This window comes from Drosophila rhopaloa, unplaced genomic scaffold (genome assembly GCF_018152115.1).
Source record: "Drosophila rhopaloa isolate 14029-0021.01 unplaced genomic scaffold, ASM1815211v1 contig_3, whole genome shotgun sequence".
Lineage (NCBI taxonomy): Eukaryota > Metazoa > Arthropoda > Insecta > Diptera > Drosophilidae > Drosophila > Drosophila rhopaloa.
In genome coordinates this window covers 15,344,063-15,370,738 of record NW_025335123.1, presented here as the reverse complement: position 1 = coordinate 15,370,738, position 26,676 = coordinate 15,344,063, and the positions used below count along the sequence as shown (strand labels likewise).

At 38.6% G+C, this 26,676-nt stretch overlaps 6 protein-coding genes across 8 annotated transcripts; 3 read left to right on the top strand and 3 right to left on the bottom strand.

Annotated features, from left to right (window-relative positions):
- Window positions 1-386: 386 nt before the first annotated feature.
- On the bottom strand, window positions 387-9,885 carry LOC108047088. 3 transcript variants are annotated; one of them, XM_017127142.2, is made up of 4 exons: window positions 9,450-9,885; window positions 1,891-1,969; window positions 1,083-1,212; window positions 387-706 (listed from the first exon to the last, which is right to left on the bottom strand). In XM_017127142.2, exons 2-4 carry the CDS (start codon window positions 1,964-1,966, stop codon window positions 520-522), a joined length of 393 nt encoding a protein of 130 aa, XP_016982631.1. In that variant the 5' UTR covers window positions 1,967-1,969; window positions 9,450-9,885; the 3' UTR covers window positions 387-519. The 3 variants fall into 3 exon arrangements, with proteins under 3 accessions (XP_016982631.1, XP_016982632.1, XP_016982630.1); XM_017127143.2 differs by lacking the exon at window positions 9,450-9,885 and adding an exon at window positions 9,175-9,256; XM_017127141.2 differs by lacking the exon at window positions 9,450-9,885 and adding an exon at window positions 5,054-5,159.
- A 2,770-nt stretch (window positions 9,886-12,655) lies between these two features.
- Window positions 12,656-13,395, bottom strand: LOC108047093. The gene has a single exon (XM_017127149.2). The coding sequence runs from the start codon at window positions 13,218-13,220 to the stop codon at window positions 12,852-12,854; it is 369 nt and encodes a 122-aa protein (XP_016982638.1). The 5' UTR covers window positions 13,221-13,395; the 3' UTR covers window positions 12,656-12,851.
- Window positions 13,396-14,079: 684 nt separating this feature from the next.
- On the top strand, window positions 14,080-15,273 carry LOC108047130 (protein singles bar). Its single transcript, XM_017127217.1, has 3 exons — window positions 14,080-14,400; window positions 14,842-14,982; window positions 15,045-15,273. The coding sequence occupies exons 1-3, from the start codon at window positions 14,089-14,091 to the stop codon at window positions 15,120-15,122; spliced, it is 531 nt and encodes a 176-aa protein (XP_016982706.1). The 5' UTR covers window positions 14,080-14,088; the 3' UTR covers window positions 15,123-15,273.
- LOC108047129 (anoctamin-10) lies at window positions 15,148-19,348 on the bottom strand. The gene is made up of 8 exons (XM_017127216.1): window positions 18,878-19,348; window positions 18,616-18,764; window positions 18,434-18,540; window positions 17,380-17,650; window positions 17,107-17,319; window positions 15,664-16,634; window positions 15,420-15,596; window positions 15,148-15,359 (listed from the first exon to the last, which is right to left on the bottom strand). The coding sequence occupies exons 1-8, from the start codon at window positions 18,894-18,896 to the stop codon at window positions 15,326-15,328; spliced, it is 1,941 nt and encodes a 646-aa protein (XP_016982705.1). The 5' UTR covers window positions 18,897-19,348; the 3' UTR covers window positions 15,148-15,325.
- Window positions 19,349-20,032: 684 nt separating this feature from the next.
- LOC108047128 (mitoguardin) lies at window positions 20,033-23,103 on the top strand. Its single transcript, XM_017127215.2, has 3 exons — window positions 20,033-20,573; window positions 20,788-21,963; window positions 22,031-23,103. Exons 1-3 carry the CDS (start codon window positions 20,499-20,501, stop codon window positions 22,337-22,339), a joined length of 1,560 nt encoding a protein of 519 aa, XP_016982704.1. The 5' UTR covers window positions 20,033-20,498; the 3' UTR covers window positions 22,340-23,103.
- A 105-nt stretch (window positions 23,104-23,208) lies between these two features.
- Window positions 23,209-25,401, top strand: LOC108047099. Its single transcript, XM_017127155.2, has 3 exons — window positions 23,209-23,271; window positions 23,332-23,616; window positions 23,671-25,401. Exons 1-3 carry the CDS (start codon window positions 23,221-23,223, stop codon window positions 23,893-23,895), a joined length of 561 nt encoding a protein of 186 aa, XP_016982644.1. The 5' UTR covers window positions 23,209-23,220; the 3' UTR covers window positions 23,896-25,401.
- Window positions 25,402-26,676: the final 1,275 nt, after the last annotated feature.

The following is a 26,676-nucleotide window of genomic DNA, read 5'->3' as shown; positions in this document are numbered from 1 at the left end:
GTTTCGATTAAAAATCGAAATTTTGAAAAGGAAATTTTGTTATTTAAAACGAGATTTAAAATTACCAAGCCATCATCTTCAGAAAACTATTAGAGATAGCGAGGGTAACAAAAGGGGGAGTGGAAGGTGTAAGCATCAAATCAGAACGCGATGTGTTGATCCAGCAGACGAATTAGAAATACCATTAAGGTATATATATTCCACTTTTTACGGGGCCGAAATTAGGCGACGCTATAATTCCCAACTGGTTCTAGCTGGTTTAATCTGTCGATTGATCTCGAGCTGGCAAAACTTCTAACTTTGGACTATTTTAAATATTTCCACCTCCATTAAAAGCATCCTATTCTTATAATAATATATATACATATGTATTTTAAAATATTTCAACAAGCAAAAAAAAGTACCATATGTGATAAAAGATGATGATGGAAATCCTTAGGCTAAGTCTCAGTCTCAAACGTTCACAAAAAAACATCACGTGCCCATCCAGTAGTTGGAGGTTGGGGATAGCCTTCGGAGCTAATACCGCTGCACCACCACGGAAGTGGGCCGCCACTGGGCCTCCTTGTCCTTGACCTTGTCCTGGTCCAAGGTCAGAGTGCTCTCCGCAAACGCGGCGTTCAAATTCCCGGCCAACTGCGGCTGATCCTGGGGAACACTGGTCATGGCCACATTGGTGGAGGCGTTGCTCTTCCGGTTCGTGTTGCTTTGGGGAAAAAAGTATTTGTTTTTAGTAATCCTTTTTTTAAATTATTATATCGTTTGTTTTCCTTCCAATAAGCCAACAATATTTCTTGTGATAGATAACACAAAATAATTATGTCATAGAAATCAGACAATTCGTCTTAAAATCAAATATTTAAATAATTTTTTTTTTAAATTGTGGTATTTTTAAATATTTTTTAAATACTGTTTACAGTATACTTTTCAATTGCCAAATTTTCAAAATGTCTAATAAACTCTTTTCTAGATAAAATATATCCTTATATATATTGTATGTAAAATATCTAATTTTATTTTAGAACTAACGTAGTTTGCAGGAAAATAAACCAATTAAATATTGATTTCTAATATATCCTTACCTCCGCTGCTTGCGACAGGCCACCATGGAGACGAGCACGGCCAGGATGATGATGGCCGCCAAGAGTCCGGACAATCCGGCCACCATTGTCATCATTCCGTGCGGCTCTCCATCGGAGGTCACCTTGGTAACTGCGAAACGGAGGGAAGAGGGAAAGCGACAGGTGAGCGAATGAGTGATTGGGCTGCTCCAATTTGGCAGGTGTGAAATGTAAATTTACCAAGGTCAACCTGTAAAGCTAACGCAAACACTGAAAATATATGTTTAAATAGTTTGCCTTTTAACTTCTCCGCGCTTTACGTTAAGGCCGTTTGTTATCAAGTGCAGAAAGTTAACTAAAAAACGTTAGAAACATTGTTTATAAGCAAACATTTTGCCTAACATTTTTATATTCCTTCTGATTTTGATTTTTGAGAATTGTTTTAGTGTTATTCTATCACAATGTTGTTTATGCAAAAAATATGGAAAAGCGTTTAAGGAATCTCATATTCATGTGTTATATAGTTTATAAAACAACATTTCAAAAACGTATTAAATTTGATTGTCTTTATGCAAACCATTTTTTAAATATTCTGGGGAATCAGCACAATTTGTATTTTGGAGTGCAGTTTGACGATGTTTTGGCGTTTCAGGGACAATAGCCGTTGAACTTCAACTTGATCGGAATCCGATCTGATCCCATTCAAAATGCGTGGAGTGGAGCGGCGGCAGCAGGTTTAATTAACTGCCGACGACGACGCCGACGCATTTCCGCGCTTTCTAAACCGGAAGAAGGGGGAACCCCCCAAGATCAGATCAAGATCACTCACTCGAGTCCTCCACAACGAACCGCTTCGTGTTGGGCGCGGATTGCACGTAACCTCCCAGCTCCATTTTCAGGTCCATGTTCTGGAATAAAAACCATAACTAAATAAATACCGTATTCAGGGAATTTATTTTCGACGAACTATGAGATTAATACTACAACTATCATGTTGCAAAAAGTCCAAGTTATATGAGCTCCAAGATATCATGTTTTTTTGCAGTGTAAACGTTGAGGAAAAACAAGAGGAGGCCGTGAAACATCTGTGTAAATGCAGTTAGCTAACTGCAGCTATCAAATACAAATTAATCTAACGAAATACAGTGGAACCTCAATAAATCGGGACCTTATATCATGTGCAACTTGTAAGCTAGAATTATCTTTGGGCTTTTAACTTATACATAAATCCTACTGGGAATTTTAAAGTTTATTGTGTGTTAAAAAAAATGGCCTTTATTAAAAGTTCGATTTCTAAGGCTAAAATTATGACATTTTCGAGGTTTCACGTAGATTTTAAAAAAAGATGCTCCTTTATTTTTTAAACTTAAGAGAATAAGGCATATTTGAAAACATCATATACCGAATGTTTTACATGATTTTTCAATTAATTATAAAAGTATCAATTCGAATTCAATCTCGAAATTTCAAAATTGAAAGTTTTCCAGTATTGAAAGTTTAACTTTGAATGTTTGGAACTAAAACTTTATTTAGCCTTTAAAAGTATTTAAAATAAAAGGTTATTTCGTTTTGATTTAAATTAGGGAATTTCGAGTATTAAAAAAAGTTGTTAAAAGTTATGGAATTTTGAATATTCAAAATTCGAACCGAAAGTTAACATTTTTGAATTTTTAGTGCTCTGTATATGCTGTAATATTTGGTATACTTTGGGAGAGGAATGTTTAAAAACATAGTTTTCGTCTTTCTCAAGTAATTAACAACATTTTTATGGAAATTCGAGTATTGAAAGTTGGACTTGGAGAGTCGGAATTATGGAATTTCGACCGTACTGGCCCAGTTGCAGCAACCGCAGACGCCGACGCTCGACTTCACCGCTTCGACATCGCACTGTTGTTGGCCAATCGCCTCTGCCGCCGCCGCTGCCTCGGCTACCGCCTCTGCCAGCGTCTCTGCCAGCGCCTCTGCCCACGTCGCTTATTAATTGGCTGGAGCGCAGCTAAGCGATGTCGCTTATCAGCGAGCAGAGGAGAGGGCAATAATTCTGCTCGAGTTGAGATGTCAGTGATTTATTTGGCCATAATTAATTTGATTTTATTGTTTACAGACGATTTTCGGCGGCGCAGCTTTAACCGCAAAACATTATTCTTCAGTTAATTGTGACTGACAAGTCACTAACTAGCTGGCGAAGCAGTAAGACTTCCTTATATTTATATATATATATTTCTCGATACTTACATTACTATCTTAGGTTTGAGTGAATTTTAACTAAATGAATAAACCAAGTTTCTCATTAGGAAACATATTTAAAGGTGCATAAATGTGTCACCGAAATGTTAAGTAACTTTAATATACGATTGAAAAATAACATATTTTGTACTCCTATTGCCTTTGCATCTTCCTATGAGTCGGAAGCTAGGGTGTTTTGCTAAAAACAGCCATTCACCACTTAAAAGCTGTACAAACACTTTATAAATAAATTTAAAAACTAGTTTCCCCTAAAAATAAAACATCTTACCAAGTGCGGAAGTATAGTTTTGTATAGTTTTTAAGCTCGATGTGTAACAAGTAGAACACAAAGGTATTTACTACATGTTGGCTTAGTTCGTTTAAGACTCATCGATATTTATAGAAATAGTATTTCAACTTCCCCGAGGGAATACATAACTCGGTTTTGAAGAAGTACGTCTGTAACTGGTGATATCTCCAAATTGGACAGGAATTTTATCTGTCACGTTTGGCAATTAGTCGAATTCACGATACGCCGAAAAACCAAAGAAAAACGTGTCTTAGTACAAGTGTGGAAATTATTTGGGAATAAGATAGCCATAAAAACCCTTTTATTGCCAATAGTAGCTGTTAAATGGGGAATATCTCCAGTCGTCACCAATTATTTGGCGGTTTCTTCGATTCGGAGGCCCAAAAAAGGGAGATTGATTGGTTCATGATTGGAATTTAAAGGCGCGACTGATTAGCACAGAATGTATTTGTTTTTTATTAGGTCCCCACATGATTTGCATTCGAATCGAATAACTATCGAAAACTAGCAATATAAAGAGGGCTGGAAATGCAAAAAGGTACACTCAAAATAAAATCTTAAATAGGAAACTATTTTTTGTCGATTATAGTTTATTATTCAATTCCAGAAGAAAAATAAAATATTATTTTAAAATGTTTTCCACATTAATTTAAATATTTGTTATTCAAACTTAGAATCTTATCTTAAACCTTAGTTTATTAAATTGTAAAAAAATAAAGGTAGACATAAATTCTAATGTTAAAAAAGGTTTCTAGGCCAATTTAAGTAATGACAATAATTCAGAAAATAAAAAAAGAAAGTAAATTTAAATATTTATAGTCTTTTTTAGAATAAAGTCCACATGATGTGTGTTAATTATTATAATGATGCTGCTGTTCGTTGTCAAATGCAAATGGTGCCCTTATTATTTAAAATTTAATTTGTTTAAATTACAACAATTAAATTATAAAAAATTAAACCAATTTTCGTGGTTAATTTCTTTCCGTGTCTTACACTTTGATTGTGATTTTGCGACATGGACCGGAAGGAATGGGCAGTGAAAAGCGGGGATTGCATGCGAAATCGCTGGAGAAATGCGAGCACGATTTTCAGCTAGTTTAATATGTACATACATTCTACGACACTATATAATATATGTAGAGTCGCATCTTCACTTGTTATTTTGCCACCGCGCCATTAATAATTTAATTAATTTAATCATTTGTGGTGGCAACAATTTGCAATTTAATGGCACAAATTATGGCATTAGCATGGCGGTGAAATTTTCTCATTAAAATTCGGCAATCACATAAATTTGCACATTAAAATAAATTCAGAACTTGTCTTTTAGCACTCCCACCTAAATTCACACTAATCAATTGATTAACATTGGTAATTCGTTGAACGGGAACCACTTGGTTTTTGGAGCCTAAGTCGATGATGTTCATCGAATATTAGGTAAGAACCTCTCACTTACAATATCTCCAAGGTATCGTTGCTGATTTGTGGCCAAAGCGGGCGATTCGTATTTGGCTATAATGGAGTGATCGAATTTTGTGTGTTTAAAACGCTGAACTAACGCCGCCGACACTCGACGTTCGACTAATGCGCTCTACGTAAAGCCCAAACGTAACTTTCGATTGCGCCAAAAGCGGCGACTGCGACTGCGACGTCGACTGCGACGCCGGCGGCGACGTCGAGCGATCGACGATGAAGGGGCCTTAACCCTCTGCAGGCCAAGCACCTTATGTTGGCCATAAAAAAACCCAGTTTATTGGACAAAATCAAAGGCTCAATCCAATATTCAATTTTGTGGAATTTGCATCTTAACTTTGGGGAGCATTTCTCTTATTGAAGCATGTAATTGGTAAACATTGTAAAATTGTAATTAAATAACTAAATTTTAGGGGATTTAAAAAAAAATTTACAAATATATTTAATACCGTATAGATCGCCCACATCCTAGACGACATATAGATCTATTCAGACTTAAACCTAAAGGATCTGTTAAAAAATATACATTTAACCAACTTGTATACAAATATCCTTGTTCACCTATAGAACTAAAATATACAATATATATACCAACATGTACATTAGGACTTAAGTCGACTTGTAAATATAATAATATATTTATATTAATAATAATACTTATAATAATAATAGATAACTATATAAATTGAATACAAAAAGCTTCATGTTATTTGACAACTTATTTAATTACTCATACGCAGTGTTATCCCTTCACATCTATGTATTTATATTTTTGATTTATTTTAAATCTTTGATTACATGTCCCAAAAACAACGAAATAAAGAGTACATACAAATGAAATGCCACTGGAAAATATTTAAAAGTCTATCACTAATACGCACTGTTGTCATAGCACGCTTAATCCAATTACCATTAATTAAAATGAATTGATTTGCATTTTTTGTTATACGAACGAATGTATTAATTGTATAAGCGATTCTACAAAAGCAGTCAATTTTGTTTTTATAACCATACATTTTTAAATTAAGTTTTTAAACTATAATATATAATATATAATAATATAACTATAATAGCTGCCATAAGAACGATCAAAAAATCAATCGGAAAGTCAACAAAGCTTAGTTTTCATTAAACACATACCCATAAAATCAAAAATATTTGATTTTTGCTACAGCTACAAGGGTATATAAACTTCGGCTTGCATTCTTTCCTGTTCTATTTTGCAATTGATGCATTGTGTAAATGAAACATTTACATGCAACTATTATATATCTCGTTTTAAGGAGCCAGAGGGTTAAAGGAGGAGGAGATCGGAAGCACGGGGACGGGATCTCTGTCAAGTTGAGCTGGGTCTACACTCCGACGATACGAAAATGATCTTAAATCTAATTAAAATGTAACGAACGCAATGGAATTGAAATTGAAATTGTAGCCAAATGAAAGCGATGCCAGCGCCTCAATGCCATGTGCCATATGCCATATGCAATATGCCATCAAAGCGATCAAGCCAGTTACGAATGGAACAGCACTGGCAGTAGATCAAGGTGGGGGAAGATCGAACGAAGATCGCCGGCCCCTGGGGACATGATTTATCGATTTGCCGATAGCGTATAGCTGATAAGCAATGGCAGCATAGAACACGACCCGCGAACCCGCGAGACACGAGAAAGGAATTTGTGGTACATGGCGCCTCCGACAGACACTTCAACGTAACCGCTTGTAAGGGTGCGCACAGCAGCGGTCACAATGTTAGAACTGCGTCTCAAAATATGCCGATCTAATTGGTAAAATATATAACACAACCGAAAGCATTTCATAATCACCCAAGTAATAGTTTTCCATTGTATTTTCTATACTTTTATTTTTATTTTGTTGCAACCTCTTAATTTCATTATTTAATTTTACAATTAAGAATGGGAAATACCCCATGATAAATATTAAATATCTACCTAGTGAATAATCAGCAATTGATCATAATTTTCTTACTCCAAGTCTAATATATTTTCATTTTTTTATTACTCTAAGTTTTTTATCAGTTATATAAAATATTTTAATATCTACAAATACTCTGATATGTACATATTATTTTCCAACCTAAACCTGAAAAGCAAAAAACAAATACGAACTAGGCCTATTTTTAAGTTAATATTTCCAACATGTTAGCCATTTTTAAAAAATTTTGTCTTTTGAGTGTAAGTACCGATTCTTATTTTGTTAAGTTAACCTGGAAGTTATTATATAATTGTGCCCCCAACTGTTTGTGTGTCAGCAAACCTGCGGCCCCGCCCATTTTGCCTTTAAGTGGGCGACAAGTATTTTCGCAATGACACATGTTGACAGACCGGCAAACTGTTCCCTGTTTTCCAACCACATGGGTACTTTCAGCCAGAAATGGGGAGATTCAACCACTTGGATCCGTCTGGAGGTGAATCATCCATATATGTGGACCCATCTTGGCCACTTGAGAACATAACATATAGGAAAAGTAACACCATCATATCACTTAATAATCCTATCTGTAATCCATCACTTTAGGATCTAAACAATAATAAAACAATCTTATTATTAATCCATTTGATTTTCTATTAAAAAGCAATCCATCACTTTGGGATCTAAACAATAATAAAACAATCTTCTTATCAATCCATTTGATTTTCTATTAAAAAGCAATGACTAAGTTAATTTTTATGACAAGAACATATATTTAATTATTAGACTTATAAGTGCTGTCGTGTTTTCTTTAAAGATAAGATTCCAAACCTATACAACTAATCTGGGTATTTGTTACTGTATTTAATCAGGGAACTCAAAGGATATCTTATAAATTGCATCGTCATCGAACTCTGGGGGTTTTCCCGATTTGGTAAAAGTTTTAGAAGATATAGCCCATTAACATGGAAGAGGCATGTGATTTAGCACTTCCCTATCAATATATAATTCGGGAACTTGTTCACAATTTGTCAACTCATCTCCTGTGTATAGTACACGGTGAGAAACATTTTATACTTTATTTATTACTTTATTTTATTGTTAATTTCAAGTGTGAAAATTATTCATTTTTTTATGGAAACAGTTTTTATTGAAAATAAATTCAAGCTTTAAACTTTTATTTAGGATTTTAAGGTTACAAATTAAGCAGTGTTGCTATATAGTTTATATGTTTTAATTGAAATTAAATTCTAGCTTTAATTGTGCAGAAGGGTTCTATAAATTAACTTTATCTATTTTACCCATACCTAATTCAAAACCCATATAAGTTCGAGTGTACTTGATTTACGCACCAATGTTGTTAAAACATAAGCGTTCGCTTGAAAATCCCCAGACCATACGTTTTTAGACTTCCAAAAATCATGACAATAGCAAATGATAGTGACGTCGGGGGACGGCAAACAAATTGCTATAAATAAACCGCAATCGCAGGCCCACTTCTAGACCAGGATCGCGTCGGATCGACCAGCTATATAATAGTCAATCAGTGGGCCCAGACGACCGCCATTATCTCCGATACTTGGCCCAGATAGGCCGTTGTGTTTGCGGCTTTCGCCCCAAGAAATTGCCCTCATCTTGAGTTGTTGTCACATGAATTTGCGTTTCAGCAAAAAACTGAAAATGCTTACAAAAAATAAATAATATAGAAAACATTTGTTGTCGCGTGTGCTCGTCCACTTGCTTGTTTATCAACAATTACAATGGTGGTCGTAAAAATCGAACTTTAAGTTGGGGAAATATTTGCTATTTGCCTGCAAGTTGTTGTGACCAATTGGCAGCTGCAGTTGGCTTTTAATGGGGAAAAGCGGTTTGTTTGGCCAACAAAAACAGTTTACGGATGTCTAAGGGCCTCTTACGTGTCGGTTATTCTGAGAAAGCCACGTATTTTCCGATTTCCACCTAATCACAATACTTCTGTGAGTACTTAAATGTCTGCTAAGAAAAGTAAAGGGGTTTTCAAATTATTTTATACAGGTTTTAATAGACATTGTTTATTACTATAGATTTTGGGGCATTTAAAACAAATGAAATGCTTATAAAATTAAACGTTTGATACCTTCAATATAATATAAGTCATACAAGTTGAAATAAGAGTTTATTTTTTATTAGTTTTACCTTTCTTAAACTCTAGACAGCCACATTTTATCAGCCAGAAAGCCAAAGAAAAACAATTTTGCTTGGTAAATAATGGAAATTCCCATCGAGTAAATACGTATTTTCAGCAGTTTGACTAATTAAACCTCAAGACGTCATTTTGGGGCTATTCTTGTATCATTTGTAGTATATCATTGTTTCTTTCGCCACCCACAAACAAAATTCCTTGTAAATAGTAAATAGTATAGCCCACATTTGTGTTCTCAAATTTTAGCCAAGGTTCCCATCAAAAATACCGATTTCTCAGACGAATCCAATTGTTTCCTGTTCTGGGTTCCCTCGCCAGATTGGATCTCTCAAAATGTTTGGATATATGTCGGATTTGGCGACTGGAATTATTGACTGGGACTGATGTATGCAATTTATTTGGATTTAATTAGATGCCGTTGTTGGATACGTTTTAAATGTAATTTAGAGATTGTCAGGCGACCGAAATAACACCGAAACCGAAATAAACAAAATTGAAAATTTGTCGCAATTTTAATTGGAGTCAACAATCAGCGCACTGTGTCGACTTTTTGTTTGTTTTGTCTTTTGGCTCAATTAATGACACAACAATTTACAAGCGATTTTTCAGTGCAACACGACGATGCGAATTATTTACAGCCGAAACGAAATTGTTAATTTATTCGCTCGTTTTTTTGTTTTTTGTTTTTCGGCGTTGTCGCGACGTCAGAGGCATTTGCCGCAATGAAAGCCGCCCAGAGCTTTCCCATTCTATACCCGATCGGTGGATATATATCTCGAAACACATATATTTTATTCTTATTCTTGACTTTAAAAATAAACGAGAACGAGTACAGAGATCGTCGTTGTTTGGCGGAAAAAAGGGAAAACAGAAAAGTCGGACAAAACGAAATATGCCTCTCATCCCACATTTTGCCGCAAAATGGAAGTCAAACGATTAACTAACTCCCTTAATTTATGCACGTGCAAAATTCGTGACGAAATTGACGAATTCCTAATTGCAGATTGCAAAATTCCGCTCAAGCCAAACAATTTATGCAATTTCTGAACGGTTTCACTTGTTACAACATTTCTGGAGCTTCATCGTTATAGCTATCTTTTTTCCATTCTACACACAAAACAAATTATCAATATTCTGTTTAGAGAATCTAAGGTTATCATTTTTGAACCAATAAAATATATTTTTACCTTTTTTCATTTCAATAATACAAAATTAAAGTTATTAAATTAAATTAAAATTAATTAAAGCTAACACTTTTTTTCGAATTAATGAATATCAGGAAATAATTGAACCATACATTTATTGGGATTATTACAATTTATGAATGTAAAAGAAAAATCTTGTAAATTGTGTGTTCTAACATTTTTTTTTAGTTTTTAATCACACAGTTTATATTATTTATAAAATTCTGAAAAGTTTGTTGAATTTTAATAATTTTAATTTGAAAAACCACATTTTTGAGATTTGGAACTTGGAATCGAAATGTAAAAAAATAGTATTATTTAGCTGGGAAAGGCAACCTTCTTAAAAACAACACGCAAAATAATTGTTTAAGTAAATTAAATATTTTATAAAATAAAATTATATTTGATGTGGTGTATATATATATTTAATTGCAGTGTAGCTGCCCATTGACGCAAGCGGCAACAATAGCGGTAAGAGCAACAATAACAACTGCCGGCAGCAACAATTACTTGTGATAACAGCCACATTAATTGTATTGTCAAAAAGCATCCACCCCCGCAATCGCTGCCCCCGCACCCCCACCCCCATACACACATACATATATATTATGTTCATATATATTTATCCCACCGATCGCGCTTAGCTATATATGTATGTATGTAAATAAACTGCCGTTGCGACTGATAAATTACACTAATCGCTGGCGGTTGGCGACGTTTGAGCTTTGTTTGCCTGCCGCCCCTGCCACGCCCCCTCCCCGGGCACAACACGATTTACCCGCTATAGCAGCAGCCGATCCGAGTATATATCCCAGAGTATAGAACTCGGCGAATAAAGGAAGCACAAAGAAAGCTCAGGGGCGAAAAGATTTAACGGGAAAGTGAAAGTACTTGGCAGTAGCCCTCCTGATTTATTACCTCATTATTTTCATTAATATTTTAGGGTTTATCTGCCTCAGTAACTCACTTAACGCTACAATGCATAATAAAGGGAAGAACAAATGTACCTAAAAATATCAGTTTTTCATATCAAAAGTAAACCGGTTGTTTATAAACATCTCGGAAATCGCACTACAAACTTTCATTACTTTAAATTAGAGTTCTGTATAAGTAGATCTTAAGTAGTGTATATCGAAATAATTATAATTATAATTAAAATTAAATTAAAGAATTATTTCTTAAAATTGTAAAACTATTAAGATTTGATTCTTAAAATGTACCTAAAACAAGAAAGGAAAGCTAACTTCGGGCGGAGCCGAAGTTGATATACCCTTGCAGAATACTCTGTAAATTATATTCTCCAAAATTATTCATATGATGCGTTCTTAATACTTATAAAAAATCCCAACTTCCTAACTTTAAAAACACCAAAGTTATAGCATTTCCAATCGTTCAGTTATATGGCAGCTATAAGATATAGTCGGCCGATCCTTATGAACTTTGGTAGGTCGGATTGATTGGCCAAAAATAAAACCCATAGAAAATCCCAACTTCCTAACTTTACAAACACCAAAGTTATGGCATTTCCGATCAATCAGTTATATGGCAGCTATAAGATATAGTCGGCCGATCCTTATGAAATTTTGTAGGTCGGATTGATTGGCCAAATATAAAACCCATAGAAAATTCCAACTTCCTAACTTTACAAACACCAAAGTTATGGCATTTCCGATCAATCAGTTATATGGCAACTATAGGATATAGTCGGCCGATCCCGGCCGTTCCGACATATATACTGCGTGCAAAGGAAGGAAGGGTGTTTGAATTCGATAGCTTTAAAACTGAGAGACTAGTTTGCGTAGAAACAGACAGACGGACAGACGGACAGACGGACATGGCTATATCAACTCAGGAGGTGATCCTGATCAAGAATATATATACTTTATAGGGTCGGAGATGTCTCCTTCACTGCGTTGCACACTTTTGACCAAAATTATAATACCCTCTGCAAGGGTATAAATATCAGAAGTGTTTCATATCAAAAGTAAACCGGTTGTTTATAAACATTTCAGAAATCACACTACAAACTTTTATTACCTTAAATTGGAGTCATGTATAAGTAGATCTTAAGGAGTGTATATCGAAATAATTATAATTATAATTAATATTAAATTAAGGAATTATTTCTTAAAATTGTAAAACTATTAAGATTCGATTCTTAAGTGTTTAAAGAAGAAAGTCATTGAAGGTTTTAAAGTTGGTGAGATCTTGGGCCTTATTATAAATCTATTAAATAAATTCCCATTTAAGAAAACCACTTCACCACAATCAGAATACCAACTTCGATGGGTTCCAGAGATCCAATAGATGGAAATTTTTAATTAACTAATATCTCACTACCGAAAAATGAATGTCTTCATTGGTTTCTTGGTTTCAGCGAGAGTCCAACCCAAATTCGATGATCAGCACCGATCCTGTTGAAGAGTTCTTCTTTGGGAGCCCAATCCGAATCCGATCCGTATCCGATTTCCGGCAGATTGGGGGCTCTAGAGCGAATCAATGCTGGGCTTCTTGTTCCTGTTCATGCCGAGGTAGCCCCACCAGGATCGGTGTGTCCTCGATTCCTCGACGGGTGCAACACTGGGGGCCGCCGAGGCGGAGGTGTTGCGAACGGCCATGGACTGCCCCGCATTGGACTCCAAGCTGCTCTCACTGGACTGGTTGGCATTGGTGCTCCTCCGGCTGGCCGACTTTCCCGATTTACCCGACTTGCCGGACTTGGCGGTGCGCACCGTGTCCACGGAGAGCTGGTTCACATTGGCCAAACTGGGCAGCGGGGTGATGCCTCCATTCTGGTTGCGTCGCTCCCTCCGGTTGCCGCCGCCGAAGAGCTTGTTCAGGTACGGCATGCACATCCTGAAAGCGGTGGCTTTGGCTACAGGTCAGAGGTCACAGGATACTGGATACAGGATACGGGATGCAGGATCTGTTGCTACCGGCTGGCAATTAATTTTGGGGAATTATGCTCTACGTTTTTGTGTGTAAGCCTGAAATTTTGCTATGACTTTTTGATTGGCTTCGAATGGAGAAACTGACACCTGGCATGACAGTCATCTCATGGAGTATGTGAATAAAATTAAAATAAATTTAAAAACACAACACACTTCATCCACATTTAATATACAATTATTCCATTCGTTTTAGGGAACCCCCTGACTTTAATTATTATGATTTAGACTCCGACCTTTGTTCTAGACACACTTCAGATCTATATTTAAATTCGTATTTATATTAGTTTTTATGAAACAGCCAAAAACCATTTAATTTGAAAGGGGAATTTTTTCCCTTAAATGTTTCTTAGCACTGCAGAATTTTAGAAAACTAAAAAAATAACTTTGAAACTACATAAATATATATACTAAAAAAATATATATAAATATAATATCTTATATTATTCATTTTAAATAAAGATATGATCATAGTCTCTTTCTTTTTAATTATTCAAGGCTTCTGTAATTAACATACCAATTTTACAACATGTAACAAAACGAAATATTTTAACAAATAAACAGTAAACATTCAGCAGACAGAATCATAGCCGATCTAAATTTAACTTCAGATTGGGGAGGATTAGGTGCAAACACCACTCGAAATGCAGCGAAATGCGCCGCTTGGGGCACACATGTCTCGTCAGTTATTTATAGAACCTCATAGGTGTCCTTAACAAAGCGGAGTCGCGGCATCTGCATCTGCATCTGGATCTGAATCAGTTGCAATCAGACCATGGCCTCGTTTGGAGTTCGGGGAATGGGCCAGCCGTTGGGCATCCGGATCTGCTGCTGCCGCGTGTGCACCTGCATCAACTTTGGGTTCGTTCTGTCGCGGATCGGGCTCCTCAAGCTGATGCAGCTGGGCCTGGCCATGCTCTGCGAGGGACTGCTCATCCGGTACGGGGTGCCCTATGCAGACTCCATTGGCCAGGCGCTGACCAGCTTCCTGGCCACCACGGGTCACTGCTTCACCACCACCGGCATCCTGCTGCTGTGCTACGCATTCTCCGACAAATCCTACAGCCTCATCCGCCAGTCCCTCTTTGTGAGTAGCTGAAAAACTCCAAATAAATACAGACCAAAGAATCCAAGCCAAATTTAACTCTCACAATTTCAAACTTAACAAAATCCCTTCCAATACTTTAAAATAAATATTTTTTAGTTGACCAACTATACATTTTTTTTAAAATATTCTTGATATTATCACACTTAACAAAGTTAATGGTTTTAGTTAATAATGTATTTTCGTAAAAATGTTTATCTACTCTGCATGGGAAAAATATAGTTAGGCACATATTTTTATTATGTAAATTTAAAGTGATTTTTATTATTGACAAAAAATCTCCAGACTATAAGTATAGGTTGGTTCCTGCCAGAAAACTATTGTTTTTGAATACACATAAATGGAAACTTTGAACATTATTAATTTGTAAGCTACCAAGAAGTTTCTAATCCAATGAATTTGTTGCCTTTCGTATGATTTCAGGAGACATTGTTTAACGGCCTCGCCAGCTGCATGTACTTCAGTTCGGCGAGTTACATGGGATTCGCCTGCGTGGTTTGGCTGCATCCACAGTTCCTGGTGCGTCCCGGATTCTGGGCATATCCAGCCATGACTGCCTGCTATGTGAGTGACAGAAAATACAAAGAAAATAATGGAAGTCTACAGCAATAATGCATAACTTTCAGTACATGGGCTATGCGGCGGGCATTTTGCATGCTCTGGATGCCTACTTGGCATTCCGGCACTTTCGAGGAGCGCGCTAATCCCGGCCAGACAAAAGTCTTAATCTTAAGTTATTCGTGGACATATATATTTATGAGTTTTAGGCTTAAGGCACCTTTCTTCCGATGGTCTCGAACATTCACAGTAAAAGCGCTTAGTCGTATCTTTATAAATAATCATTTTTAAAATGGACTGGTTTGATTAGCACCAAAAGGAGTGGGAGATCCGGCGATTCAATAGCCCCTCAGGCCATCTTATTGGCCTCCGCCTTGAATTTTCTGCAAAACATAGGAGTCTTTGGTGAATTTTTGTTTCCAGTAGAGAGTGTTGAAACCCACTTGAGTTGCTTGAGAGCCTGGCTGGTTTCGTAGTCGGCCTTTAGCAGCCCGATGCGCACCCAACGCGGTCGTTCGTGGATGACCTTGTGGATGAGGAACTTGAGGCCCAGCAGCAAGTGCTCGAAGATCACAAACGAAAGGTCCGGCACCGAGGGCAGCCAGTGAGAGAAGAAGTCCCTTGAGGGAAGAAGGAAACGGAGGGTTATTAGTTGTTATTTTTTCTTTTCAAAAAGCCATTGCTCACTTGACATTCGGCTGGAGGAAGAGGAGTCCGCAGTTGCTGAGCAGCGACATCACAGAGAGCAGCTCAAAGGCCAGCTGCCAGGCGCCGATGTTCTTGGCCCGCCTCGCAAACGGCCGCTTGAAGATGTTGCACAGCTTCCACATGTCAATGTGCACGGCGAAGACGTTGTTCAGCAGAGCTCCAATGGCGGCAAACGGGGCAACAGCGGCGAAGAGGACCACGTAGCCGAACTGGATGCACACCTGCAGGTAGTCCTCGTACGTGGAATGGTATTCATCTAGTCCGGACTCGTAGAAGGACTGCTCGTAGCGCGGCAGATCGCTAATGGAACGCAGCTTCTCCTCTGCCACCTCGCGATGACGGAACTCGACGTATTTCTGGCGCAGCACCGCCAGCAGCGGTATGCCTATTTCCTGTGCGATGCACAGCAATTGGAAGACCAGCAGCTGCATCATCAACTGGTACTTCAGCTGGCGCAGATCCTGCAGCACAAAGGCAATGTAGAACTGCGAGAAGAAGTTATTGACGATCTCGAAGAGCATCAGCTTGTTGACCCGATGACGATCGTACTGCGACCGCGTGCGATGGTTCTCTAGGTTGGTGAGGAATGTGGCCAGCTTCTCGTACGCCCACGAGAAGATCGCAATTAGCACGGATTGCACGATGACTGGGATGTACAAGAGCCAGGAATCCGGTCCGAAATCCGCCAGCACTTCAGCCTCGATCTGGAACTGGTAGAGGGCAAACCAGCCGGCGGCCACCACGCATCCCAGGACCACCGGATACGAGATGCAGTACATCTGCAGGTACGTGTAGCGCATCGGATAGTGTAGCGTCATCTTTCCCGTAATGGGATCCGGTTTCATCTGGCCCGTGTACGCGGAACGCGGTTTGTCCAGGCTGCTCATCTCAATGGTGCCCCATCGGTATGAGTAGCCGGCGCACCTGCGCTTCCACAGCTCCAGGAAAATCTGAAAATATTTAAGCATTATATAATGTTGTATAAAGATTTAAGAAGTAGATTGATGCAATAAGATAAACCATTTCAATTATTCTGTTCAAAATTGGCACTCGAATATCTGGAATTAGCTGATTTTAATTATGCCCATGATTTTGGCAAATATGTAAATTAAAACTGCTTTTTGTAAGAATTGGCTAGATATAAATATTCCTACTCCTGTGGCTTTAAATAATAAAAAATATAAATAATATAAAATTGTATTAAATGGAATTATGTTGAAAGATACAAACTAATTTTTGAAATTCATAAAATACGTTTTAGCTATTTATATTATCGCACTTAAAAGTTTCCTACTTAAGAGAGCACTTAAAAGGTGCTATATTTAGACTGTCACATATAAGATTTATAAACTGTAAACGCAATTTCCTTTCAATGTGGCAAAGTTTACTTAGTCACCTTTTTGATTCATCAAATGAACTCACCGTGGTCCATATCACATAGAAGCTGCACACCAGCGAGATATTCAGATCGAATAGGCATTGAAGTATACCGAAAACAGAGGGGAACACCAAAGCCTTTGTGTAGAACTCAATGAAGCCGAAGTAAAGGCCTATGCTGGAGCCGAAGTAGTTCCGGATGTCCTCTATGGGCAGCTTGGTGCGTTTCAGGTCCCAATTGAAGCGTTCCAGGTACAGCTAAATATATCGATGGATAATATCACTTTATGTCCCCTGTAATTAAAAACAAAAACTCACGATATCGTGCAGGGGAAACAAATCCTCGATGTAGCCCTTTTGCAGGTATGACTTAATGCCGTCCTGGATCACGTCCTTGATGAGGACAGGTATCTCGCAGTAGCGCAGGATCTGATCCTTGCCCATGCCCGGCAGAAGGAAGTCCGAGATGCAGCCGTTGTTGAACTTCTGCATGCTGTCCGTGGTGGTCATCTTCTCCAGCTCGGCGGCATCAGCTAAGCGCAGTAACGTATCCACGCTGGCCGACAGATACAGGTACTTTTCGGTTTTTCTGGATGAAATTTAATTGGGTTAGTTTAAAAGTGATTTTCTATGTATTCATAAAAAGTAATCAATGTGCCAAGTCGCAAAAACTATCTGAATCTTTTTACGGATACTTTTACATTTCTGGGAAAAATCAAAACAACCAAGAAACCACGAAAATTACATTTAATTTCTACGTTTAATCAATAATGAAATTTTATAAAATTTAAAACATATTTTCTTTAATGAGTTATAGTTGGAAGTGGTATTGACCTGATTTGAAAAAAAAATGTTTAATATTTGTTTAACTACAATTGTTTACAATTGTTAATCTATAAACAATGCACTTTTGATTATATAAAGATGGCTTTGTTTAGTTTGATAATTTGAGAGTATCGTCTCGGTTTTTATTGATCAGTAAAACAAACGAACATTTTTTCCTGTATTAAAAATTGAGTTAAAAATGATATAATTAATTTTTTAAATAAGTTGTTGTTTTCTATGTTTTAAAATTTCTTTTGATCCAACAACCGATAAAGTTCATTAAATTTAAGTGTTTCACTGGAAACAGTTTATAAACAGCTGCTTTAAACCGATAAAGTTCATAAAATTTAAGTGTTTCACTGGAATGTTTGGACTGCTTGTCTTCAATTTTAAATTTAATATTATGTTTTTAAACTTTTTTTTTTTGGTTATATAAACTACTCTTGAATGAGTTGATTTAATATTCAAATGTCTCGGTTTTTTCTTGGCAGTTTTAGTGGGATAAAGGGGATTTTTTGGTGGGATCTATTCAAAAAGGCTTGCTCACCCCACGATCTCCAGCGTGGTCTGGATGCCAAACTCCTGGATGATCTTCTCCACATCCTGGCAGTGTCGCAGCTTAGCCTTCTCCGTGAAGATGATGACGATGTGCGTCTGTTTTGGATATGGGCAGAGCATTGGGGAAAGATCTTTCGATGAGAGGGACCTTGGAATGCATTTAAAACTGACCTTGTCGAAGGGTTCCGGGTCTGGGCCCAGTCCCTCTACGCCATCGCCGGAATCCAAGGTCCGCTGGCGCTGCAGTGCCTCCAATTTCAGGCTGCGCTGCCGGCGGTACAGCTGGTTCTCGATGATGTTCCGCGTACGTGGTCCTGGACCTACATATGTGCATATAAAATGAATGATGGAATGGGGCTCTTTGTGTTCCGTGGTCTTTTCTGGGCATCTCATCCGACCAATCCCAGACCCAGACCATTATGCATGCACTCACTCTTGGCATCTTCGGACATCGTTTACGGGTGACGGCTGATGACGAGTGGCGTCGCTGAACTAATAACAAAATATAACAATTCACCTCCACATTGAATCGTAGAATATCTCGGAATTTCTCTTTTTCTCAGCATATGACTATGAGTGTTTATTGCTCTCTCTCTCGCTCCTTTGTGTGCGTGTGAATGTTAATTGCGTGTATTTTGGCCCGTGCCAATGCCAAAATACAGAATTTTTAATAATAATGCCAAAATATTTCGCCTTTAGCGGTTCTTGCCGGTTCAAAGTGCTTTTGTTGTTGTGGTTGCTATGTGGCATGTGACGTCATAGCCGCCATGTTATCGAAGCAGTTTATTAAGTTGGCAGAAACTATTAAAACAACAAAAAATAAGTCATAATTAATTTGGTTTAAAATTGTTTAAATTAGCAACATTTTCCCCCTTCCCGCCAATTCGGCATTGCAGCAAATCAATCATTTATCGATTGCAGTGTACAACTCTGTCAGAGATGCACAATTGATGCACACGGTGACTAGAAGTCACGGTAATCAGTTGGTAAGCAGTAACCGATAACCGTTAGGGAACAGCGACTAAGCAGTTTTAACGGGTCTTAAAAAATATAACATAAATTTAAAAGACATTTAAAGGAATGACCCGCGTAACTAAACTATTTGAAAATTTTTGGTTCCCAAACACATGTGTTCTTTTATTTTGTTGTTGTTAGAAATGACCCGCGTAGTTAAACTAATTTGATTTCATATAAATAATGCGTGCTGCGATCCTAGTATATTATACAGTTGACATGGCTTTGTAATGAATTAAGATAAGTAACTCTCGGTTTCATCGATTAAAAAGTTGAAATTGAATTGCTGAAATTTATAAAAGTTACATTTGCTTAGAACAGCTGCCTAACAGCTGATTCAGCGATTCCGTTTACTGAACATCTTAATATTTTTAGTTTTTAGGTAACAGTAATTTAAAACAGTAATTAACAACGAAAAATAAAATTAATCATCTTTAAGGTTGCAAATATGTGATAGTTTAGTCATTTGGGAAATAAAAAAGAACCTTTTTATTTTAATTTCTTATCGGCGTGATTTATTGTGACCCTATCGAAATCACGCCTCCTGATATCGAATCCCGATAGTCCTGGAATGGGTAAGAGGAGGTAGGCCTATCGGCCGCGCTGCGCTCTGCTCTGCTCTCCTCTCCTCTCCCAGAAACGTTGTGATGCAATTTAATTTTGTTGTTTTCGGGCCTAAAAGTGAAAGTTTCCACTGATAACAGACGCAAATCCGCCCAGTCCCCGACCACTTAAGCCCCGACCGGAGTCAGCAGGGCGAGTCAATCGATTGGGTCACCAGCAGTAGCAGCAACAGAACTTGACCCGCTCCGCATTCCAAAGGGCGGCCGCACATGGGGCGCAGGGTCAAAGGCGAGCCAGAAAGACCGGAACACACAGATAGCGCCAGCCGATGAGCGGTCATCGCAAAGTGGGCGCGGAGGCCTAACCTCAAAGCACGAGCACGCATCGGCACCCAGAGATTCCCGTTGTTCATTCCTTATTCCCATTCCTTGCGGATCGGACTATCAGGATCCACGGAGGAGCTCCACCGCCGCAACATGCAGCGCCTCATGCCGGCGTCCTGGACCAGTGGCGGCAGCCTGCTGCCCTTCCGCGTCTCCACCACCACAAAGGTGGGTTCTCAGCTCAGAATACTCTACAAAATTAAGGAAGGTGATGGATCAGTGGGATGCAATGCCCTACTCATCTTCAACAGCTTTGAAAGCTATGGACGATATAGGGAAGGACTGACGGATGTCTGTCAAGAGACAAATTAAGCTTATTAACTAACAAAAATATTTGTAATCTATCTAGACTGCTTACTAATTATCTCGTCATCATCGGCAGGTTGTTCTCTTCTCACTGACCGCCGGCGTAGCCCTGATGAGCGTCCTCTCCCGCTTTCTGCGGCGCCGCAAGCCGCCTCGTCCGCCTCGCCGAGCAAGGAAGTACACGGGCCGGAGGAACCGCAACAGTATGCGCAGTCCCAACGACCTCATTTCGATAGCCGGGTCCAAGGCCTCGGCGAGATCAGGCAGCCCGGTGGGCTCCATGCTGGCCTACTCGGACCGCCTTTCCATGGCCTCTGGATCGATTGGCGTTGGTGTACAGAATGCGGGGCCTGGCAGCTCGGTGGTCACACAGCTGACCGCCCAACAGCTGGGCATGATGGGCATGGAGGCGCTGGACACGGTAATCAACTTTTGGGAGGATGCCCTGGCGGCACACTATTCCCCCGGCGGCCTTCCCGCCCTGTTAACCACGGCGGAGGACTCGGAGTTCTGCCGCGAGATCCAGAACCTGCTGGAGATGGCCTACACACTGCAGGAGCAGAGTGAACTGCTCTTCCTGGACCAGCGCTCGGTGCTGTTCCGCGAGGAGCATTCCATCGATGAGGCCGAGGAGGAGGCGGACGACGATCGGCGGTCTCGCAAGTCCGGCAGTGTCCTAAGTCGAGCCGGCTCCGATCCGAACTTTGATTCCGCGGAGAGCTTTGCCTCCGCGTTGGACCAGGTGGCGGATCTGCGGGAGTTCGACGGCTTCATCGAGACGTCGTACGAGGAGTATCCGCTGTTCCAGACTGCCCTGAAGCATCACGATGAGTATACGGTGCCGTGCCGCACTATTCGGGCGGAGCTGATGCACTGCAGCACCGATACCGAATACTTGGCCAAGCTCCACTGCGTTCGGCTGGCATTTCAGTTCCTGTTCAAGGATCCGGCGGTGGGCCAGTGGATCTGCGATGCCGGCCGGCAGATTCTCACCGATCTGCTTTGCCTGGGCGATAAGGATACCAAGGAGTTTCTCGTGGGCTACGAGGACATGGTCAACTATCTGCACGACAGCAGCAACTGGCCATGCATCCAAATGGAGCTAGAGCAGCGCAACGTCAAGGCGATGACCTTCTACGACATCTGCCTGGACTTTATCATTCTGGATTCGTTCAAGGACCTAGATGCACCGCCAGCCAGCGTCACGGCAGTGGTGCAAAACCGCTGGCTGTCTAACGGATTCAAGGAGACGGTGAGTGTAATTTCTTAAATAGTCGATGCACATTAATTGACATCTTGTGCGGTTTTATTTTCCCCAGGCTCTCACCACAGCCGTGTGGTCGGTGCTGAAGGCAAAGAAGCGGATGCTGAAGTTCCCCAACGGATTCATGTCGCATTTCTACGTTATATCCGAGCAGATATCGCCGCTGATGGCCTGGGGTTTCTTCGGGCCCAACGAGAACCTGCGTGACATATGTCACTACTTCCGGGAGCAGTTGCTCGCCTTTCTGGGCGACATCTTCAGCTTCCAGAAGAGCCGCTTCACCACCATCGAGGAGTTCTCACAGGACGTCCTGCAGCACATGCAGACGCGTGTGAACAACATTGGCGTGAAATTCAGCCAGTAACTGGCATTCACTTTAGCCTTCTAACCATACTTCTTGGACTCCCTTTTACTTTTTACAAACCCGATTGGTTCGGTAGTTTCCCTAAGACAAGCTCAACAAGTTGACTAATTTTAAAGCCTCATGCATCCAGCCACATGACACCAAATCCACGCATCGTCATTGTATGATTAAGCTGCATTTAAGTCGCCAAAACATTTGTAAAATAAAACTGTTTACCGCCCGTTCCGAGCAAAAATCCAGCTGCGATGCCTCCAATTGCGTGGGAGAAGTGGGCCTAGGTAACCGACACGTCGCATACCCTTTACTGTATAAGTCAGTGATTTACACTGCAAATACTGACATTACCACGCACAAAAGAAGGTACTTAAGTCAATAACTAAATATTGATCGGTTATTTTGTTTAATCACTAAGACCTCTAAAAGCAATAATTTATAATTTTGTTAAATTATGTAAAACCTATATTCACGAAAAAGATTTTTGGAATTTGAAAATTTATAAAACTTAGTGTTATTCCTATAAAATTTATGATCAATTTATTACTTTTTATAAAACGAACAATTTAAATAATTTAAGAGATTAAATAAGCACTACAAGAAACATTGAAACATTGTTGAATTATTTAATATATTTTATTTACCAAACTAACGACCAATCGTTCCTTAGAGTGATGATCCCAAACTCCAATATCCCATATAAATAATGTTTTTTGTAAACTAATTCTGAATTATGTGAAATATAGTGATCATTGATCAGTTTATGCAAATGAGAGTGCAGCACTAAGTGACTTTCAGGTATATAGGGTATTGGCAAAGAGAGAAGTTGGAAACCAGAGGGTAGACTGTATCGGAGGCAGTCTTTGCCGGCGGCTCCTTGGAACAAGATGTGCAAGGGACTGGGTCTCTGTTGCGGCCTCCTGTCACTCGGCGCCTTCGTGAGTTTCCGCTCAGTTCCATTTGCCGCCCTATCCAATCGATAACCGTCTTCCACCCAGATCTCCTGCTTTGTGACCCTGCACATGCTGAACAAGATCATCCACATCCAGTTGGACGCCGCCCTTCATGTCAGCATCGAATTGGAGGCCAACGAAGCCTCCGGCGCCCGCTGCCAAAGGACCCTGATCGTGGACAATCCGGATGCACCGCATCTCAGCTGGCTGGAGCTCTTCTACATGCGCTGGACGGTGGTGTTCACGCTGATCTACTCCTTCGCTGCCACGCTCCTCATCCGGGCCAAGTACTTGGGCAACTTTCAAATTAACATGGCCACCTCCAATGCGGTAATATGGATGGCTAATAATAATAATACATATATAATCTTGTCAATTATCCAGATGATACTGATGGGATCTCTGCTATCGGTGGTGCTGCTGGTGGCCACTGTTGTCCTCCATCATCGCGAGCCCTTCATGGATCTGTGGTGCAACGACTTTATCGTCTACCATCTGTACTACATCGCCCTAACCACCGCGTCATCAGTGGTTTTCTTCCTGGCCCACTTCTGCCAGGAGCACCTCAAGTTGCCACAGCCGCATGCGGATCGAGGCATGCGGATCTGAGTGGGTAAACTGCATCATTCCATGGTTGGAACCACTGCATCGTTTACAACCAGCCTTAAAATACCAGGCAATGTAGTGGAGTAATACATCATGTTTTAAAATTACTCCAACAAAATCCATGGAGATTATCATTTAAGCACGAAACCAAAGTATTTCAAAATAAAAAACAGTATCCCAGATAAAATCTGAATAATAATACCAATTGCCTCTAATTTGTTTCTGTTACAATTTTCTAGTGATTTTAAAACAGCTATTTATTTGCCTAACGTGTGCCACCAATATTAAATTTCTACTTAAATTCCCTACAAAGACCATCGATATCGCTAGCCGTATCAATAAAAATGCACTAAGGTTTTATGTAATTTGATTTTTATTCAAACAATTTGCTTTCATTTGGTTGGTTGGTTTGTTTTCTTATTTTTGTTTGTTTGTAGTTTATTTGAGTGTTGACTGCAGTTCAGGAAAGGCATATTCACGTTCCTCGAAGTTTGCTTTTGCTTATTTTGTGTAAGATTTTGAAACTAGGGGCTAAACGTTAAACTAAATACATCAAATGAGTTGTTGTCGTTTTTATGTTTTGTGAGGCCTTTAGCTAAATATGCGAAACGTTCGGATATCAGAAATCGCCAGTTCAGGTGCCCCTAAAACCAGCTCATTCAAAACCTAGAGCTTCGGAATAACCCTGGTACATAATTTATTGCTTGAGATGTGAAGATGGGGCAAACAATCTCAGAACTTAAGTAGACCTCCCTCTTCCTCTCCGCTTCTCTCTTCTCAATATATATATATATATATATATGTATATATCCTTCGTGTATAAATCTAACTTTAGGTTTTTTTTTTTGCTTGCAATTTATGTACTTAAAACTAGTTTCAGGGATTATAGGGAATTATAAATCTTAGTGGGTACAGGTTAGCCAGCTAGACGGTAATTGATTTATCATACGGTAGTCCTACTTATTCCGATTCTCGCCCTATTATAGACTTTTGTGGACTCTCCCTCCGAATTACCATGGATTGTGGTGGATTGGGGGCTAGCACGATTTGGTAAGGTAATTTCATCTTGCTTTTCGTATTGGATGCGAGACCTTTAAGGTTCGCTCTGGCCTGACTCGATCTCCGCTAACGCAAATTTCTCTCTGCGATCTTAGGATCTAATAAATAAATGTTTCTTGGTTTTCTTTTCCATGTATTTTTTTCTTTTTTTTTTTGTAATAGACTTTTTTCTGTTTGATTTAATATTTATTTATCCGTTTTGTTCTCTGCTTAATGCAAAGCTTATTCGCCATCTATCAGTTATTTATTTATTATGTTGTATATAATTAATTGTTGGTATAATGCAGTCTTTACGGCAAAACAAAAACAGAATTATGCTATTTGATTTCTTAATTTGTTTTTTCTTAGTTATCATCGATACTTGCATCATTTCATTGTTCTCATTAAATACATAATAATCAAAAATATATCTGTATACTATATTAATATTTAGTTTTGCTTTTTTAAAGTTCATGAAACCAAATACACTTATTTAGGCCTTTCGATCTGTCTGTTTGTTTATGGTTGTTGTTGTTGTCGTTTTAACAAAAAATGGGGTGAAAGTACAAGTTTCAATTGAAGTAATTTACATACGTATTGATAGATTACTTCACATTTAAATGGATTTTCTTTCGTTTTTTTCTTTTTCGAAGGCAGTTAGACGTGTAGACTTTACTCTATTGTTGGTTTCTTGCTTTCGTTTGTTTTGTGATTTGTTAACAACTATTTTATGTACATTTAGGTTCTCTTTAGGTTCTTTTAGATTTTAGATTGCTATTTGCAGTTTGGCTTACAATTTAGTATTCCGTTTCTCAACTAACTTAGGGCTAAAGCTTAGTGGCTAATTAATTTTGCAATTGTAACACGTTCGGGTCTGTTTCGACCTATCCACATTCGCATACACAAAAAATACATTTCGGCTCCGATCTGGTCAATATCCTTCTCTTTTCCTATACCTAAACCTATCTCTTTCTTTTCCGCACTAGTTATTTGTTCCCTAAAGGCATTTCCATTTCTCGATCTCGTTCATGCAAATCAAAATAAATTTTTAAAAGAAATGTGTAAATTATTAAAGAAAAACATTGATATTTCTCTCTTACATATTTCAAGTTTTTTTTTAAGCTATTTTGATTATGCATAAGTTGAACGATATGAAAGTTTGTATTATGTTAAGCACAAAAGAAATTTAAAGTTGATGTAAGATGAGGCAATTCACGTTTAATTGGAAAACATCAATTTAGGGTTTATGTACAAAAGTTCGGGTCCGGTCTGGAAGTACTATTTCAATGATTGTACAATTGGCTATCGTATCGCTTTTTACTATTTATGGGTGAAGGCACGCCAAAACATCTAGAGAGTTTATTTTTATGTTTAACGTGAGTATTTTCTTTTTAAATTTTTACCTCTTTTACAACAAAAACATTATATTATTGCTTATGATTCGTTTTTACTTTCTGATTTTAACAACACAGGAACAAGTTTGTAAGTCTACGCTTAAGTTGCTTCCTCTTTAATGCGAAATTTAAAAAAAAAACTTTAATATATACGAATATATATATGTTAGGTATACATCTGATAATAGTTTCGTAGTTTCGCATAAACCTATAGCATTAAAAATAATCCCCTTAGAATTCACTTTTGTTTCTTGCCTACGCCTATGTTGCTTGTCATCATCATCAAAGTGTTCATTCTTAATTCGACGAGTTTATGCATAACCCGAAAACTACTATCATAAATTAAAATATT

Bases quoted from the DNA above. Each gene is read 5' to 3' on its own strand.
- LOC108047088 (XM_017127142.2), bottom strand. From the start codon at position 1,966: ATGGACCTGAAAATGGAGCTGGGAGGTTACGTGCAATCCGCGCCCAAC. The intron at 1,213-1,890 runs GTGAGTGATCTT...TCCGTTTCGCAG, and splicing joins GTTCGTTGTGGAGGACTCGA to TTACCAAGGTGACCTCCGAT. The intron at 707-1,082 runs GTAAGGATATAT...TTTTCCCCAAAG, and splicing joins GCCTGTCGCAAGCAGCGGAG to CAACACGAACCGGAAGAGCA.
- LOC108047093 (XM_017127149.2), bottom strand. From the start codon at position 13,220: ATGTGCATGCCGTACCTGAACAAGCTCTTCGGCGGCGGCAACCGGAGG.
- LOC108047130 (XM_017127217.1), top strand. From the start codon at position 14,089: ATGGCCTCGTTTGGAGTTCGGGGAATGGGCCAGCCGTTGGGCATCCGG. The intron at 14,401-14,841 runs GTGAGTAGCTGA...GTATGATTTCAG, and splicing joins TCATCCGCCAGTCCCTCTTT to GAGACATTGTTTAACGGCCT. The intron at 14,983-15,044 runs GTGAGTGACAGA...CATAACTTTCAG, and splicing joins CAGCCATGACTGCCTGCTAT to TACATGGGCTATGCGGCGGG.
- LOC108047129 (XM_017127216.1), bottom strand. The intron at 18,541-18,615 runs GTCAGTTTTAAA...TATCCAAAACAG, and splicing joins ACCCGGAACCCTTCGACAAG to ACGCACATCGTCATCATCTT. The intron at 15,597-15,663 runs GTGAGCAATGGC...TCTTCCCTCAAG, and splicing joins TTCCTCCAGCCGAATGTCAA to GGACTTCTTCTCTCACTGGC.
- LOC108047128 (XM_017127215.2), top strand. From the start codon at position 20,499: ATGCAGCGCCTCATGCCGGCGTCCTGGACCAGTGGCGGCAGCCTGCTG. The intron at 20,574-20,787 runs GTGGGTTCTCAG...CATCATCGGCAG, and splicing joins GCGTCTCCACCACCACAAAG to GTTGTTCTCTTCTCACTGAC. The intron at 21,964-22,030 runs GTGAGTGTAATT...TATTTTCCCCAG, and splicing joins CTAACGGATTCAAGGAGACG to GCTCTCACCACAGCCGTGTG.
- LOC108047099 (XM_017127155.2), top strand. From the start codon at position 23,221: ATGTGCAAGGGACTGGGTCTCTGTTGCGGCCTCCTGTCACTCGGCGCC. The intron at 23,272-23,331 runs GTGAGTTTCCGC...TCTTCCACCCAG, and splicing joins TCCTGTCACTCGGCGCCTTC to ATCTCCTGCTTTGTGACCCT. The intron at 23,617-23,670 runs GTAATATGGATG...TCAATTATCCAG, and splicing joins ACATGGCCACCTCCAATGCG to ATGATACTGATGGGATCTCT.